This window comes from Carcharodon carcharias, chromosome 1, assembly GCF_017639515.1.
Source record: "Carcharodon carcharias isolate sCarCar2 chromosome 1, sCarCar2.pri, whole genome shotgun sequence".
Classification (NCBI taxonomy): Eukaryota; Metazoa; Chordata; class Chondrichthyes; order Lamniformes; family Lamnidae; genus Carcharodon; species Carcharodon carcharias.
In genome coordinates this window covers 177,697,195-177,713,036 of record NC_054467.1, presented here as the reverse complement: position 1 = coordinate 177,713,036, position 15,842 = coordinate 177,697,195, and the positions used below count along the sequence as shown (strand labels likewise).

The 15,842-nt window shown below is 40.1% G+C and overlaps 1 protein-coding gene across 1 annotated transcript in view; it reads right to left on the bottom strand.

Moving 5' to 3' along the window:
- Positions 1-178: 178 nt before the first annotated feature.
- Positions 179-15,842, bottom strand: part of ankrd55 (ankyrin repeat domain 55) — a 147,162-nt gene continuing 131,498 nt past the window's right edge. Inside the window, exon 15 of the mRNA XM_041183205.1 lies at positions 179-360. Within this exon, the coding sequence (XP_041039139.1) occupies positions 179-360 (182 nt within the window). The remainder of the gene's footprint in view (positions 361-15,842) is intronic.

Genomic DNA, 15,842 nt, shown 5'->3' with positions numbered 1-15,842 from the left:
GGGTATAGGTGGTAAACAGTAAAGTAGAGTTGAGGTCACAATCAGATCAGTCATGATCTTACCAAATGGCAGAGCAGGCTTGAGCGGCCGAATGGCCTAACCCTGCTCTTAAGTTGTATGTTCGTATATTATGCTCACAGTCTTCCAAGGGTCATTCTCACAGCTGCTTCTGCCTTTTTCACATTCTTCTGCACAGATGCTCATCACCCGTTGCCACCCATCTAAGGATACGTAAGGTCCCACCAGTGTGCTGATAGACGGTGTACTTGTAAGATGTGACGATGCTGCCCATCGTATCAGTTTCTTCTGATGGTCCCGGGACTGTGACAGGACTCAGGTTTTCCCCCTCCGTTTCAGAACCTGTGGGAGACAGGAGAAGAAATCGGGAACTAGCTGTTGAGAACAGAAGTGTCTGTGGTGCTGAGCCTTCCCAATGTAGCTGCGCCTTTGACACACTGTCACAGAGGGCACTCTACCCCCTTATCTACAGATTGCAATATTTTTTCACCCTTCTCACCAAGTATGCCCATCTCTCCTTCCCTGACTTGCTCTTGCGGGGTGACCCTTGTGATTTCCATGGCTCCCTCTTCCATGACAATGTTGATGTGGGGATAGGGAATTCTTCCTCGTGTCAGCCCCTCTTTCTGGCATTAATAAGCCACTTGAAGACCTCAGTTGACACAAGGGTGGGCAGCCTGATGCCTCTCCTGCCATTCATAAAATTGTGGCGGTGGCAGGGGTGGGCTGGTAGGTGCAGAAAAGGCACCTATGGCATTTTATGGACCACCCCCACCCTCCCCTGCAAATCTGCCTGTTTGGAGCTTCCCTTGATATTTAGACAGATAATTGGCTGGTTTATTGAAAAATCATGGTGGCAGGCTATGACGACAATACAAATAAAACAAGTGATCAGAATTCATAACATAGTTATGGAAATTAATTAAAATAAAATAAAAGCATAAACTTATTGCACAATAATGATCATTTCAGTATATAAATAATTGCAGCAAGTTGCAAAATAGAGATCTCCTTAATTTTTAGAATAGAAATGAGAAGGTCTATTGCTTTCTGCATTTTGTATTAAAGTCCATAGATTGTGATTTGTCAGGTTGAGTTAATTAAGTTCTCAATTATTTACATACAATTTATTAGTTTTATAAAGTAGGGATTGGGCTGTCTCGTGGTCTGTTGATTCAATATCTTATTTGCAGAGTGATGTCTTTTCTTAATTCTATCGCACATTTACTTTTGTTTGGTTGTGGCAAGAAATAGTGACAATGGGTGGCAGGATTCAAGCGTTTTCTAGCAAAGTCCAGACAGAGATTTTTCTGTCTTTCAGCAAATGAAAGTTGTTTGATTGTTTCAGAGCAGCTTTAGGATGTGTTACCTAGGATCAGTTTCAGTACTCCTTTCGTGCTGGTTCACATCACCTTTGCTAAGTTCAGCATTCCAAACAGGTGCTGCATAATGAAAAATGGACCTTGCAGAACTATTAAATGCAGTGAAATGCAGGTCAGTTTGAAATATATTATGATGCTTGAGAAGATGTAGCATGTATTCAAGTTGTAATTTCACTGCACAATATTTATGAATGTCTGCAAAAATAACTATTAATGTATTTGGTTCATTTAAATTTTCAACCATATGTTTGCTGCAGTCAGAGGCTAAATACATTGTTGTATCAAAGCCATTCCACCAAACGCAAAATAACTCATTTTTTCTGCAAAACATCAGAAATTTCCAGGCAAATTAGATAAATTGAATGTAATGTTTTCAAAGCCATCAGTACTTTTCACCCAGGGGGTGGTTGGAATCTGGAACAAACTTCCTGAAAGAGTGGAGGCAGGCTCGGTAGAGGTATTCAGAAGGGAAATGGACCGATACCTGAATAGAGAGAATACGCAAGGTTAATGGGGATAAGGCAGGGGAGTGGGACTAGTTGGAATGCTCTTTCAGAGAGCCAGTGCAGACTCAATGGGCTGAAAGGCCTCATTCTGCACTGCAAAATTACTGTGATACTGTGAAAAGATGAATGTCTTGAGGTTTGGCTTATTTCTCAAAAACACGCATCTGATTTTGTCAACTCCAACACAGCATAACAAATCTGGCACTATGGTCCAGAGCTTCCAGTCTCCGGATCCTTGGAGACTGGATGTAACCTCCAGCAACAACCCCCCCCACCCCCAACAATATGCGCAATAGGACCCGTTGGAAGACCCAATGCACTGACTCTGTGACAATTGCCCAAGAAGTTTGAATTTCCAATGAGCAATTCACCTGCTGCCGGCACCCTCTGAAAAAGTCTCCGACTCTGAGTTAGAGTCAGAGACTTCAGATGGTTCTAACTTACTCACCTGAATAGATATCCAGGAAATGTTTGACAGAAAAATCCTAGTCTAACTCCTGGGTAACTATACAACTGAACCCCAACCTGACCTGACCTGACTAGCCCCCACCAACAAACTACCCCACCCCCCCGCCCTCTGACCTCCCTTGACTTGACCTGACCTGACCCGACCCCAACATCTTACCCAGCTGCCACCTTACCCACTCATCCTATCAACCCCCTTTCCCACTTACCTGACTCACCCTACTCCCTTACCTACTTATCTCACCCATCCTATCCACTTATGCACCTTTATATTCATCCATACACTCATACACAAACATACTGAGATGCTTTGGGACACTTAAACTCTTACTAGAATATGGCAGCTGGTGCGGTTTAAAAGGGCCGTGGCTTCTTGCACAGAGCCTTTCCGCTGCACCCTCCAAGGTTTCCTGCACTGACTGAATTCTGCAGGATTCTCCATCAGAAGATTGGCTTGAAAAATCAGAGGAAAGTAAGTGGGTAGTTTTTTGTCTGATCAGGATCGGAAACAGGGGTTCCAAACCTGATTGGAAAATTTGGACTATGGTGTTGGATCCCAGCACTGTATTTTTTATGCTTGGAAATATTCTGATCCGCATTCCTTACAAACTTGATAGAGTGGGTTGAAGAGTTAACATTACTTGCGAGAGCCAACTTACTTTGAATTATAAATAAGTACTAAAATTGTTTCTTTTTTTCTTTCCTTTTACAGTGTGATTGCGTACTGAATGAATTGCAATATTTGAGACTGAACATAATAAAATATTGTATTCTTGGAACATACTTTTGCAAGTAAGTAATTTTGTGGCATTAGTTCTTTTGAGCCTGGAGCCAGTTAAAAATGTGAGGACTGCATTAGTGTTTTGCAGAGATCAGCCAGTTTGTAATAATGATATTTAACTGTGCCACTTTCAGCTTAAAATCTTTCCCTTTATGCAGTGGAAACTACAGTAATCATAGAGTTCAATGGACATGCCTGTGGCCAAAGTGCAGTAATCTCTGGGTCAGAGAACTGAATTGATCGAATGAATTCTCATCTGTAACAAAAAATAGACATTTTTCCAATTTTCCAGATAAGCCAGATGAGTCTGTGTAGATAGTTTTTGTTTAAAATAATTGAAATAGCTGTTTATTCTTTAAATGACAATCATAGGAATATAATTTTTTTAAATAATTCATTCGTGAGGTGTGAGTTTCTTTGGCTAGGACAGGATTTATTGCCCATTCCTAATTGCCTTGAGAAGGTGATGGTGAGCTGCCTTCTTGAACCGTTTCAGTCCATATGGCATAGGTACACCCACAGTGCTGTTAGGGAGGCAGTTCCAAGATTTTGACCCAGCGACAGTGAAGGAATGGCAATATACTTCAAAGTCATGATGGTGAGTGGCTTGGAGGTGATGGTGTTCCCATGCATTTGCGGCCCTTGTCCTTCTAGATGATAACAGTCATGGGTTTGGAAGGTGCTGTCAAAGGAGGCTTGGTGAGTTCCTGCAGTACATTTTTTAGATGGTACACATTGCTGCCCACTGTGCGTCGGTGATGGAGGGAGTGAAGTTTTATGGATGGGTTGCCAATCGAGTGGGTTGCTTTGTCCTGGCTGGTATCAAGCTTCTTGAGTGTTATTGGAGCTGTAATCACCCAGGCAAGTGGAGAGTATCCCATTACACTTCTGACTTGTGCCTTGTAGATGATTGTCAGGCTTTGGGGAGTCAGGAATTGAGTTACTCACTGTAGGATTCCTAGCCTTTGCCCTGCTCTTGTAGGCACAGTATTTATATGGCTAGTCCCGTTCAGTTTCTGGTCAATGGCAACCCCCAAGTTGTTGATAATGGGGGATTCAGTGATGGTAATGCCATTGGATGTCAAGGGGCAATGGTTCACTTCTCTCTTGTTGGAGATGGCAGTCACCTGACACTTGTGTGGTATGGATGTTAATTGCCACCTGTCAGTCCAAACCTGGATACTGTCCAGATCTTGCTGCATTTGGACATGAACTGCTTCAATATCTGAGGAGTCGCAAATGGTGCTAAACATTGTGCAATCATCAGCGAATATCCCCACTTCTGTCCTTATGATGGAAGGAAGGTCATTGATGAAACCCAAAGATGGTTGGGCCTAGGACATCCATCTTCAGCTGCTTCATCAGTGAAGTTCCTTCAAGGATAAGCCCTTCAACCCCTTGAGCTTGCTCCACTGTTCAACTAGTACTGACTGGTTCGCACCTCAACTCTATTTTCTTGCCTTCAATAGCATTAGCTAACAAAAATCTACTATTCTCAGACTTGAAAATTTGACTTGACTCTGCATGGTAAGCACAGCCTTTTGAGGGCCAGTTTCAGATTTTCACCAGCTTTTGTCTGGAAAAAATACTTCCTGATTTCACTCTTGAATGCCCTAACTCTAATTTTAAGATTATGCTCTTTTGACTGGATTCCCTGTTCTCTGTATTTACCCTATCCATGCCCTTTATCATTGTAAACAGGTTGATTAGATCACCTCAACAACCTAAACTCAAGGGAATGCAGGGCAAATTTGTGCAATCTTTCCCCATATTTCAACTCTTGAGGGCAGGCTATTTCCAACCCTCCATTTATGCCATTCTGATTTGAATGCTACAATATTGGCTCAGGATGATTTAACTTATTATTTTCTCTCCTCTTCAATGAGGAACATTCCTAGCCATCAATCAGTTTTTTCCTACCTCAGTGCAGTTGAGGTGGAGAATTACCCTGCATTTCCCCATTCCTGAGCACTGGAAGTTGGTATCTAACATGTTACACCACTTTAAGGACATGAGAAATAGAAACAGGGATAGGCCATTCAGCCTCTCAAGCCTGCTCTGCCATTCAAAATGATCATGGCTGATCTGATTGTGGACTCAATTTCACATTCCTGCCTGCCTGCTATTATCCTTGACCCCTTTGCAGGTCAAAATACTGTCTTAACTAGGCCTTGAGTATATTGAATGGCACAGCCTCCAATGCTGTCTGAGGTAGGAAATTCTAAATATTACAACCCTCTGAGAGAAGAAATTCCTCCTCATTTCCATTTAGATAGGAATCTCCTTAATTTGAAATTATAGCTCCCAGCTCTAGATTCCCTTACGAGAGGAAACATTCTCTCAGCATCTACCCTGTCAGGCCCCCTCAGAATCTTGTATGTTGCAATAAGATCACCACTCATTCTTCCAATCTCTAATGGGTATAGGCCCAACCCCCTCAACCTTCTTCATATGACAAGCCTTCATCCCACGAATCAACCTTCTCTGTACTGCCTCCAATGCAAGTATGCCCCTCCTTAAATAAGGACAACAAAACTGTATGCAGTACTCTAAGTATACTCTCACCAATGCCCTGTATATAACATGACTTCCCTACTTTTATATTCCATCCCCCTTGCAAAAAGGCCAACTTTCCATTTGCCTTCCTAATTACTTGCTGTACATGCCTGCTAACTTTTTGTGATTCATGTTTAAGGACACCTGGATCTCTCTGTACTGCAGTGTTCTATAGTCTTTCTCCATTTGAATAATATTCTGCTTTTCTGTTCTTCCTACCAAAGTGGATAAGCTCACATTTTCCCCACAATATGCTCCATTTTACCCACTCACTTAACCTATCTATGTTCCTTGCCGACTCTTGTGTCCTCTTCACAACTTGCTTTCTCATCTCTAATTGTACCATTAGCAAATTTGGCTAGAATGATTTCTGTCCCTTCATCCATGTAATTAACATAGCTTAAATAGCTGAGGCCCTAGTACTGACCCCTTTGGCACTCCATTAGTTATAGTTTGCCAAACTGAAACTGACACATTTTTTCCGATTTTCTGTTTCCTGTTATTTAGTCAATCCTCTATCCATGCTAATATGTCACCCAAAACACCATGAGCACTTATGTTGTGTGATAACCTTTCATGTGGCACTTTATCAAATGCCTCGTTGAAATAAAAATACACTGCATCGATTGGTTCCCTTTATCCACCCTGCTTGCTATATCCTTGAAGAACTCTAATAAATTTGTCAAATACAATTTCCCTTTAATAAAACTATACTCATTATGTTTGATTTTATCATGATTTTCCAAATGCCTTTCATATTTTCACATAAATATGTCCAAGTGTCAAAAAAATTTCCATTGACTTAAGTTCAAGAATTAGATACTTCAAAAAAAAAAATTAGAACCTTATGGTTGTCACCAGATTATGTATAAAAGCAGTAGTAGTAGAAACCTGAGATAAACCCAGAAAATGGTATAATTGTACCGTGGCATAGTTAGTAGCTAAAAAGAAAAAGAGACAGTAAAGTTTTAAGTTGGACCCTTATTAATGGTGCATTGTTGGTGATGTTACCCTTTGATTGAGATGTTAAACTGAGATGCATCTTCTTACCCTGTATTTGCTAAAAATAATGTGGCAGAATTTAAAGAAGATAAACAGGGTAACCGATCATTAATGCCATTTCAGACTTTTGGAACATACTTTGTGCAAAATGTTTGTCATGTTTACCTAATAATACATAATAACAGTGACTGCATTTCAGAAGGAGACCTTGTGTTGCAGTGATAGTATCCCTACCTCTGGTGTCAGGAAGATACAATAATTTTCATAATGTTGGAATTTATTGTAAACTACAGTAATTGTGTGTGTGTGTATGTTAATTGAATTACAGACAACTGGCCTGGGTGTTTTGATGTATCAGATGGATACATCACCCCGCGTCATTTAGATTAGATTTGAAAAGCTAAGTAGGTAAACATGGGGAAATTTTTAGAATGTGAGGTATAAAGGGAACATTTGCGTTTTTAAATAAACCAGGCGAGCTTAAATTCAAAAGAGGGGGTGAAAAGTTTCACCTAGCCAAGAGAAGTCAAGAAACAATGTGTTTATTTTTCCCAAAGATTACTGGTAACATTGGCACTATAATAGATTTTTATTACTAGAAAGGTAAAATCCAGAGACATAGGGGAACATCCCCCCCACCCACCCCCCCCGTTGGGGGGGAAAGTGCGGGAGCGGGCGCCAGTGGCTGGCTTTCCAGTTGGCGGCCCCGGTCAGTGGGAGTTGGGGGGGGGGGGGGCTGCCCTTTTAGGGCCCGCCCAGCAAATGTCCGCCAGGAAGCACTATGTGCGTGCGCAAAGTGGTGCCTCAGGGAGATCAGCTCCGATTCAAAATTTGACAGAAAGGTAATTTTAAAAATTCCCCTGACATGTCCCTTCATGTGACACTGTCACATGAGTTGGGACATGTCCTTAACTTTTATTTAAACATTTGATAAACATTTAAAAGCCCTCATGAAACCTCATCCAGCCTGAAAGAGATTCACCTGGGCTCTTGGCCTGCCCGCCAACCCTAAGGTTGGATGGGCAGGTCCATTAATCAAGTTAATTCGTTTTTTAATGACCTTAATAGGCCGTTGACAGTTCGGCGGGTGCGCACGGCTGCATGCTCTCCAAACTGAAAGTCTAAATGACGCGGGGTGACATTGGGATGCACGCCCGGCATATCCCCGCGTCACTTGATGCGTCGGCGATCGGGCCCCACCCCCCCCTTGCTGACCGGAAAAACCTGCCATAATGAAACAATGGGAATTTGCGTTCAAGGGGGAAATATGTATAAAGGAGAGAATGCAGTGTGCAAGGGAAGGCATTCTGAGATCTAACAAGTGTGAAAAGCCTTCAGCCTTTGTGCCCAACCTGCTGCCTGCAAGAACCGAAGTTAAGAAAACTCACTTTGAATTCGACTGTTCAGGGTATCGTGTTACTTTGGCTGGGTCTTTTAAAATCTATATGTTTTTACTGATGCTTTAACAGAGGTGTGACTGGGAGTTAGATTAATTAGGGGAGCTAGGAGTTATCATAGTAATAATATGTCAACTTATATATATGCTTAACATTGTTTCTTTTATGAATAAATGTTTAATTTAGTTTTGTAAAAACCCTCTGAGCCTCAGTGGCCTTCTTTTTACTGAATTCAAAGCCTGCATCTCAAAATAAATACAAATTGTAAAGAATTATGACAGCTGCTTTAAGTTTCCCTATGGGATTTGAGCAGCTTAGCATTTACCATCTGCCATGCCCTAACAAAATTGGGGGCTCGTTCAGGAAAAATTTGAATTTCCTTCATGGGTTTGGAGTTAGTGAATCTTAAGGTTACGAGTGTAAGAAGCACTTTAAGTTCAGGAGTTGTTGTGAGGTATTTTTAAAGTGGTGAGACTGCAAAAATGGCTGTATTCATGGCTAAAACATATTTGGAATTAGAAGCTATAACTCTGATTTGGTTACAAGAAGTATCTAAGGGTAAGCTAACAGAGTTGGCAGAAAAGTTGCAAGTGTTTTACCTATAGGGGCAAAGAAAGCAGACATAGTTGAAGTGATTAGCAGAGCATTTAAAGTTGGAAGTGATACCTGACACTAGTGAATCACAGCTGGAGGTAGTGAGACTTCAGTTAGAAATGAAGAGGCTTGAATTTGAACAAGCAAAGGAGATGAGAAAACTTGAATTGGAGGCAAACGAAAAGGAAATGGAATTGGAAATGAAAAGCTGGAACTAGAAGCAGCAGAAAAAGAAAGGACATTTCAAAGGGTGAAAGGTAGGAGAAGGAAAGGAAGCTAGAACTGGAATTCCAAGCAAGAAAGAAGGTAAAAGAAACAGAGGCAAGGAAAAGAGAGAAGGAACAAGAAAGGGAATACCAGCTTAAAAGGCTGGAAGTCAAGAAATAGATATCAGATTCTGAGGAAAGTTCTGATGATGAAAAAATATTTAACCTAAAACCCAGTGGGGAGATGTTTAAACTTATATAAGCTCTTACAAAGCTTGTACAACTTTGAAGTATTCTTTAATTCATTTGAGAAGATAGCTAAATAGATGAAATGGCCACAGAAAAACTGGACATTGGCGTTACAATGCAGGTTGGTGAGTAGAGCACATGAGGTTTATGCATCACTCAGAAAAAATGTCAGTGAACTATGATGTGATAAAGAGAGCTATTTTGAATGCATGTGAGTTGGCTGCTGAGGCATACAGGCAGAAATTTAGGAGTATCAGAAAACAGCTTGGGCAAACTTATATTGATTTTGAAAGAGTAAACAAAGTAATTTTTACCAGCAGATGCGGGCACTAAAGATAGAGATGACATATGCAGCTATGGCGAAGTAATTTTTTGGAAGAATTTAAAGATTCAATTCCTTCGGTATTGAGAACTCATGCAGAGGAACAGAGGGTTCAAACAGTAAGACAAACAGCAAAGATGATTATGAGTTAGTACATGGGGCTAAACTGTTCTTTCATCACCCTTTTAAATCGGAGAAGCAGAGAAAGTGGGAACATGAAAGAAAGGTGGGTAGTCGGGGAAGAGAAGGAGTAGGTGGAATGAAAAGGAAGGTGCTGAGGGTAGAACTGACATTCGTAAATTAAGGTGTTTTCATTCTAATAAAGTTGGTCACACAAAGTCAGTGTCAGGGAATTGCAGGGAAAATCTGTTGGGATTATTGGGGTACAGAAAAGTTCAGGCACAGGAAAAAACAGTGGGTTGTGTATGGGTAAAACAGAAAGAATCAGTGATAGGTAAAGTAGTGGGGATGTGTTCATAATTTACCCAAGGGGATTTTGAGGAACAGGATGCAAAAAAGCTTAAAGATTTTGTGTGTGAAAGGAAAGTCTTTCCATGTGTATAGGGTGGAGTAGGCAAAAATATTAAAATTTTAAGAGACGCAGGGGCTAGTCAATCCTTAATGTTGTGCTTTAGTGACATTTGCTGTTCAGAGGGAGTATTGCAGGAACAGGTGGGGTTCATGAAGATGCTGAACCTATTCCATTGTGGAAGGTAAATTTAAAGAGTAAGTGGAAAACAGGTGAAGTGATTGTTGGAGTAGTGCAAAAGCTGCCTTTTGCAGGGGTTCAATTTATTTTAGGTGGTGATACAGCTGGGTCCCAGATGTGGGTGATGCCTATGGTAATTGAGCAGCCTGTAGAAGTGTTTTCAACAGAAGTGTTGCAGAGAGAGCATCCTGGATTCTTTCCAGATTGTGGGATAATAAGATCATAGGCTCACAGACTGAACTTCCTATTCTTCTTGTTTCAAAGGCAGGGAGAAGGTGCGGAAGTCCAATGAGCTGGCACTGTGTTTTATAACATAGTTCAGGAGGAAAGAACAGAGGACAATTTAGCTGAGGTGTTTAACTAGTGGAGTTACAGAAAAAGGATTCACAAATAAAACAGCTATATTAGATAGCTTACTCAGAAGCAGAGGCAAAATGTATTCCAGATGTTATTACCTTAAGGATAATGTTTTAATGAGAAAATGGAGGCTGTATTATGTTTCAGCAAAAGAGAGCTGGAGGAATGTGTATCAGATTGTAATACCATCTGGATATAGAAATGAGATTCTGAGAATTACTCATAAAATTCCAATGGAGGGGACATTTAGGAATTTGAAAAACACAGGTGAAAAAATAAAAGCATTTTATTGGCCTGGATTGTATAGAGATGTAGTCAAATCCTGTAGAACATGTCACACTTGCCAGATGATAGGAAAACCACAAGCAGTGGTTAAGCCAGCACCTTTAATTCCAATTCCAACATTTGAAAAACATTTTACTAGGGTCATGATTGATTATGTAGGACCCCTCCCTAAGACTAAAAGTGGAAATCAGTACTTACTGACACTAATGGATGTGTCAACCAGGTTTCCTGAGCGGTATCTTTGAGAAATATTACAACAAAGAAAATTGTGAAAGAGGTAACAAATTATTTTACATGATATGGTTTAAATAAGGAAATGCAATCAGATCAGGGTTCAAACTTCATGTCACAGCTGTTTAAGGAAGTAATGCACAGTTTTGGGATAAAACAACTTAAGTCAACAGCTTACCATCCTGAGTCACAAAGGGCTTTGGAAAGATGGCATTATATGTTAAATACTATGATGAGGACATACAGTCAGGATTATCCACAGGATTGAGATAGGGAAATTTCATTCTTGTTACTTGATATTAGGGATGCTCCTAATGCATCAACTGGTTTTAGTCCTTTTGAACTAGTTTATGGTCATGAGGCAAGGGGACCACTAAAATTGATTCATGAAAAAATTCAGAAAGTACTCTGCTAGATTATGTATCAAACTTCAGAGAGAGGTTGGACAGAGCATGTGAGTTAGCTGGGGAATATTTAAAGATATCACAGCAAGTGATGAAAGTGAAGGCAGACAGGAAAGCTACAGCTCGTAGCTTTGTTGCTGGGGAGAAAGTACTAGTTCTGTTACTGGGTGACTCATTAAAGGCAAGGTTTAGTGGGCCTTACAGGATTGCAAAGAAGCTGAGTGAAGTAAATTATTTAATAAATACTCCAGATAGAAGAGAGACGCAGGGGTTGTGTCATGTAAATATGTTTAAAAAGTACTATGACAGGTAAGAGGACCAAAAGGATGTATTAGTGGTGGTAGATAATGAGAAAGAGATAGAGATGCAGGATCCTGAAATTGATTTTCTTCTAATCAAATTGGAAAGTGAAGGGATGCTTTAAAATTTAATTGTAATATTGAGTTACCTTCCAGATGAATGTCAATGTGATTTGGAGAAGCTATTGCAGTCACACAAAGCTATTTGTGGAAATAAGTTGGGGAGGACAAATTTAGCTATAAATTATGTGTCTATAAATCAAAAGTTTCATTTTTGATAAGGCAACATCTTTATAGATTAAAAACTATAGTTCTAGTTCTGTTGAAGGGTCATGAGGACTCGAAACGTCAACTCTTTTCTTCTCCGCCGATGCTGCCAGACCTGCTGAGTTTTTCCAGGTAATTCTGTTTTTTGTCTTTATAGATTAAATCTGGAAGAGTTATCACAAGTACAGAAAGAAATCGAATTCATGCTTCAAAATGATATCACTGAGTCTAGTTGCAGTAACTGGAGTTTGCCTATTGTGTTTGTACTGAAATGGAATAGAACACAAAGGCTGTGTGTGTGGACTATCGAAAGGTGAATGCAGTGACAAAAGTGGATTCATATCCTATACCATGGTTGGAAGATTGCATTGAGAAAGTGAGACAATCAAAAATTATCACAAAGATCGACTTGCTAAGAGGATATTGGCAGGTACTGTTTTCGGAGAGAGCAAAGACGATATTGGCTTTTCTAATGCCAGATGGACTATATCAGTTTAAACTCATGCCGTTTGGCATGAAAAATGCATCTGCAACATTTCAAAGAGTGACAAACAAAGTAATTGCAGGACTGAGTAACTGTGCTGTTTATATTGACAACTTGGTAGTTTTCAGTAAAATGTGAGAGGAGCATTTTCAACCTCTGGGAGAATTATTTACTCGATTACAAGAAGCTAATTTGGTGATGAGCTTGGCTAAAAATGAATTTGCAAAAGCGCAAGTTACATATCTAGGCTATACCATTGGACGTGGTAAGGTGGCTCTGAGAATTGTGAAAATTGAGGCTATTGTGGATTTAACCATGCCTGCAACAAAATGAGAAGTTTTGAGATTTCTGGGCATGAGTGGGTTTTACCAGAAATTGGACCAAATTTTAGCAGTGTGGTTGCTCCATTGACTGAACTATTAAAAAATAACAAGAAGTTTCAATGGACAGGAATGTCAGAAGGCGTTTGACAGTTTGAAAACTATATTAACTACAACACCAGTTATGACAGTACCCAACTATGCCAAGCAATTTAAGTTGGCTGTTGATGCGAGAGATATAGGCATAGGGGCTGTGTTGTTACAAGAAGATGACACTGGAATTGAGAAACCGATAGGGTATTTTTCATGGAAGTTAAATGTACAACAGAGAGGATATTCAATGATCGAAAGGGAAACTGAGTTTGGTTACAGCATTTTGAGATTTCTGTGGCAAAGAATTCGTCAGAAACGTTAATGCATGCACCTGGTAATGTAATAGTGTAATAATTATAGAAGGTAATGAAAGGTGGGTTCAAAAAATAAAGCTGTGTTTTTAAATTATGATTTTTTTTTTAATAAGGAGTGGGATGTCAGGAAGATATAACAAATTTCATAATGTTAGTGGAATTTATTGTAGAGTAATAGTGGGGTCTGTGTGTGTGCTTTAATTGAATTACAGACAGCTGGTCTGGGTGCTTTGATGTATATGATGGGAAATTAGGTTTGAAATGCTGAGTAGGTAAACATGAGGAAATTAGAATGTGAGGTGTAAAGGGGACACTTACTTTTTTAAATAAACCAGACTAGCTTGAATTAAAAAGAGGGGGTGAAATGTTTCACCTAGCCAGGGGAAGTTAAGAAACAGTGTGTTTATTTTTCACAGAGATTACTAGTAACATTGGTACTATGGTAGATTTTTATTAAGAGAGAGGTGAAGTCCAAAGATATAGTGAAACAATAGGAATTTGCATTCAAAGGGGGAAATACATATAAAGGAGAGAAGGCTGTGTGCAAGGGAAGGAATTCTAAGATCTAACAGGTGTGAGAAGCCTCCAGCTTCTGTGCCTAAACTGTGGTCTGCAAGAACTGAAGTTAAGAAAGCTCACTTTGAATTTGACTGTTCAGGGTATCATGTTACTTTGGCTGGGTCTTTTAAAATTTATGTTTTTACTGTTGTCTTTACAGAGGTGTAACTGGGAGTTAGATTAATTAGGGGAGCTAGGAGTTATCATAGTAGTATTTTGTAGATCTATGTATGTGCTTAACATTATTTCTTTTATTAATAAATGTTTAATTTAGTTTTGTAAAAACCTTCCAATCCTCGGTGGCCTTTTTACTGAATTCAAAGCCTGCATCTCAAAATAAATACAAATTGCAAAGTTTCCCTCTGGGATTTGAGCAGCTTGGCATTTACCATCTTCCGTGCATAACACTAAGTCGCCACCTCCGTGCTTACTGTCCTATTAAGTTTGGTGGGTGGACTCCAGATGCTTTTGGCCAAAACACACGGGTGGCAGTTGTAGATCCTTGGTAGCCTTACTGGGAGAGCTGGGCACTGCCGTGTAGTAAACCACAAGGGCGTCTCCATTTTTATATGCCCTTTGAACCTTAATAGTAGGTAATTATTTAAGAGGGAGAAAGCGGTAAGTCCCTTGGGTCAGAAGTGAAGCACCTCTGCCTGGATCATTGGGGATGTGGGTGCCTCCCTGGGGGATGGAACCTCTGACTCTGATAGCGTCCCTTGACTGCACAGGGATGTCATTCTGATGCTGCAATCACCACTAATTAAGGTCTTAAACAAGTAAATTGGCTGCCGGCCTCCATGGTGCAGGCAGCCAATCTGCATTCCTGCCTGTCCCTGAGAAATTCCCTCCATCGCAGGAATGCATTAGGAAGCTGTCTTGATGCAGCTCACCCCTATTTTCTTGGCCTCCTCTGCCTCCAAGTCAGCCTCATCTGAGCTGGGAAAATTCTGACCAAAGAGTAAAATGAGGAACTTTAATTGAAATCAGTGTTGAGAAATGAGATTTTTCTAATTAAAATGATTCAGGAAGAAATTAAGATTAATTGTTTTACAGTTATGACAAGATAGGATGCTCTCCTAAAAACATTATCAACAGACCTGATCAATTAACAATTAGGGAACCATTTGTTATGTGTCTGCAAGCCATAGTTTGTTTATCTTGTTCCCATCTTGTTACCAAGGAAATATGAACTATAGTATTCAGGAGAGAATTTTCAACTGATAGAGGCAATAGAAATTAGTATTGTGGTAAATACAACTACTGAATTCATATTCAAACAAAATTAGAACGGTAAGAGACTTATACAGCTAAATCTGTAACTTTAAATACCACAGCGTATTTGAGCAATGTGTCATCAAATCTAGATCATTATCTCACCAGAAATAGATAAGAGCCCAGTGAGGTTTCCCTGCAATTTTCTTTCAATTAGATGCAGAACTAAACTGTTGTCTAATCTCCTTTATAGCTCAATTTCATTTTGCAATCATTTTTATTGATTGCCTCTGCATCCTGTCTAGTCCCTTTACATAGCTATGTTTCTCTTTGGTTTGCTTCAAGGAGGCACATGCCAATTTGAAATTGGAATCAAATTGATCTTCTGTGACAGACTCAGTAATGTAGCAACATAGGAACATAGAAAATAGGAGAAGGAGTAGGTCATGCGGTGTTTTGAGCCTGCTCTGCCATTTGATATGATCATAGCTGACCCCCTATCTCAACGCCATACTCCTGCTCTCTCCCTCTATCCCTTGACGCCTTTAGAGTCTTGAAATCTATTTATTCCCTTCTTAACTATATTCAATGACTTGGCCTCCGCAGCCTTCTGAGGTAGAGAATTCCACAGGTTCGCCACCCTCTGAGTGAAGTAATTTCTCCTCATCTCAGTCCTAAATGGCCTACCCCATATCCTGAGACTGTGATCCCTTGTTCTAGACCCGCAGCCAGAGGAAACATCATCCCTTCATCCAGTCTGTCCATCCCTGTCAGAATTTTATACATTTCAGTGAGATCCCCTCATTCTTCTAAACTCCAGGCCTGGTCAAC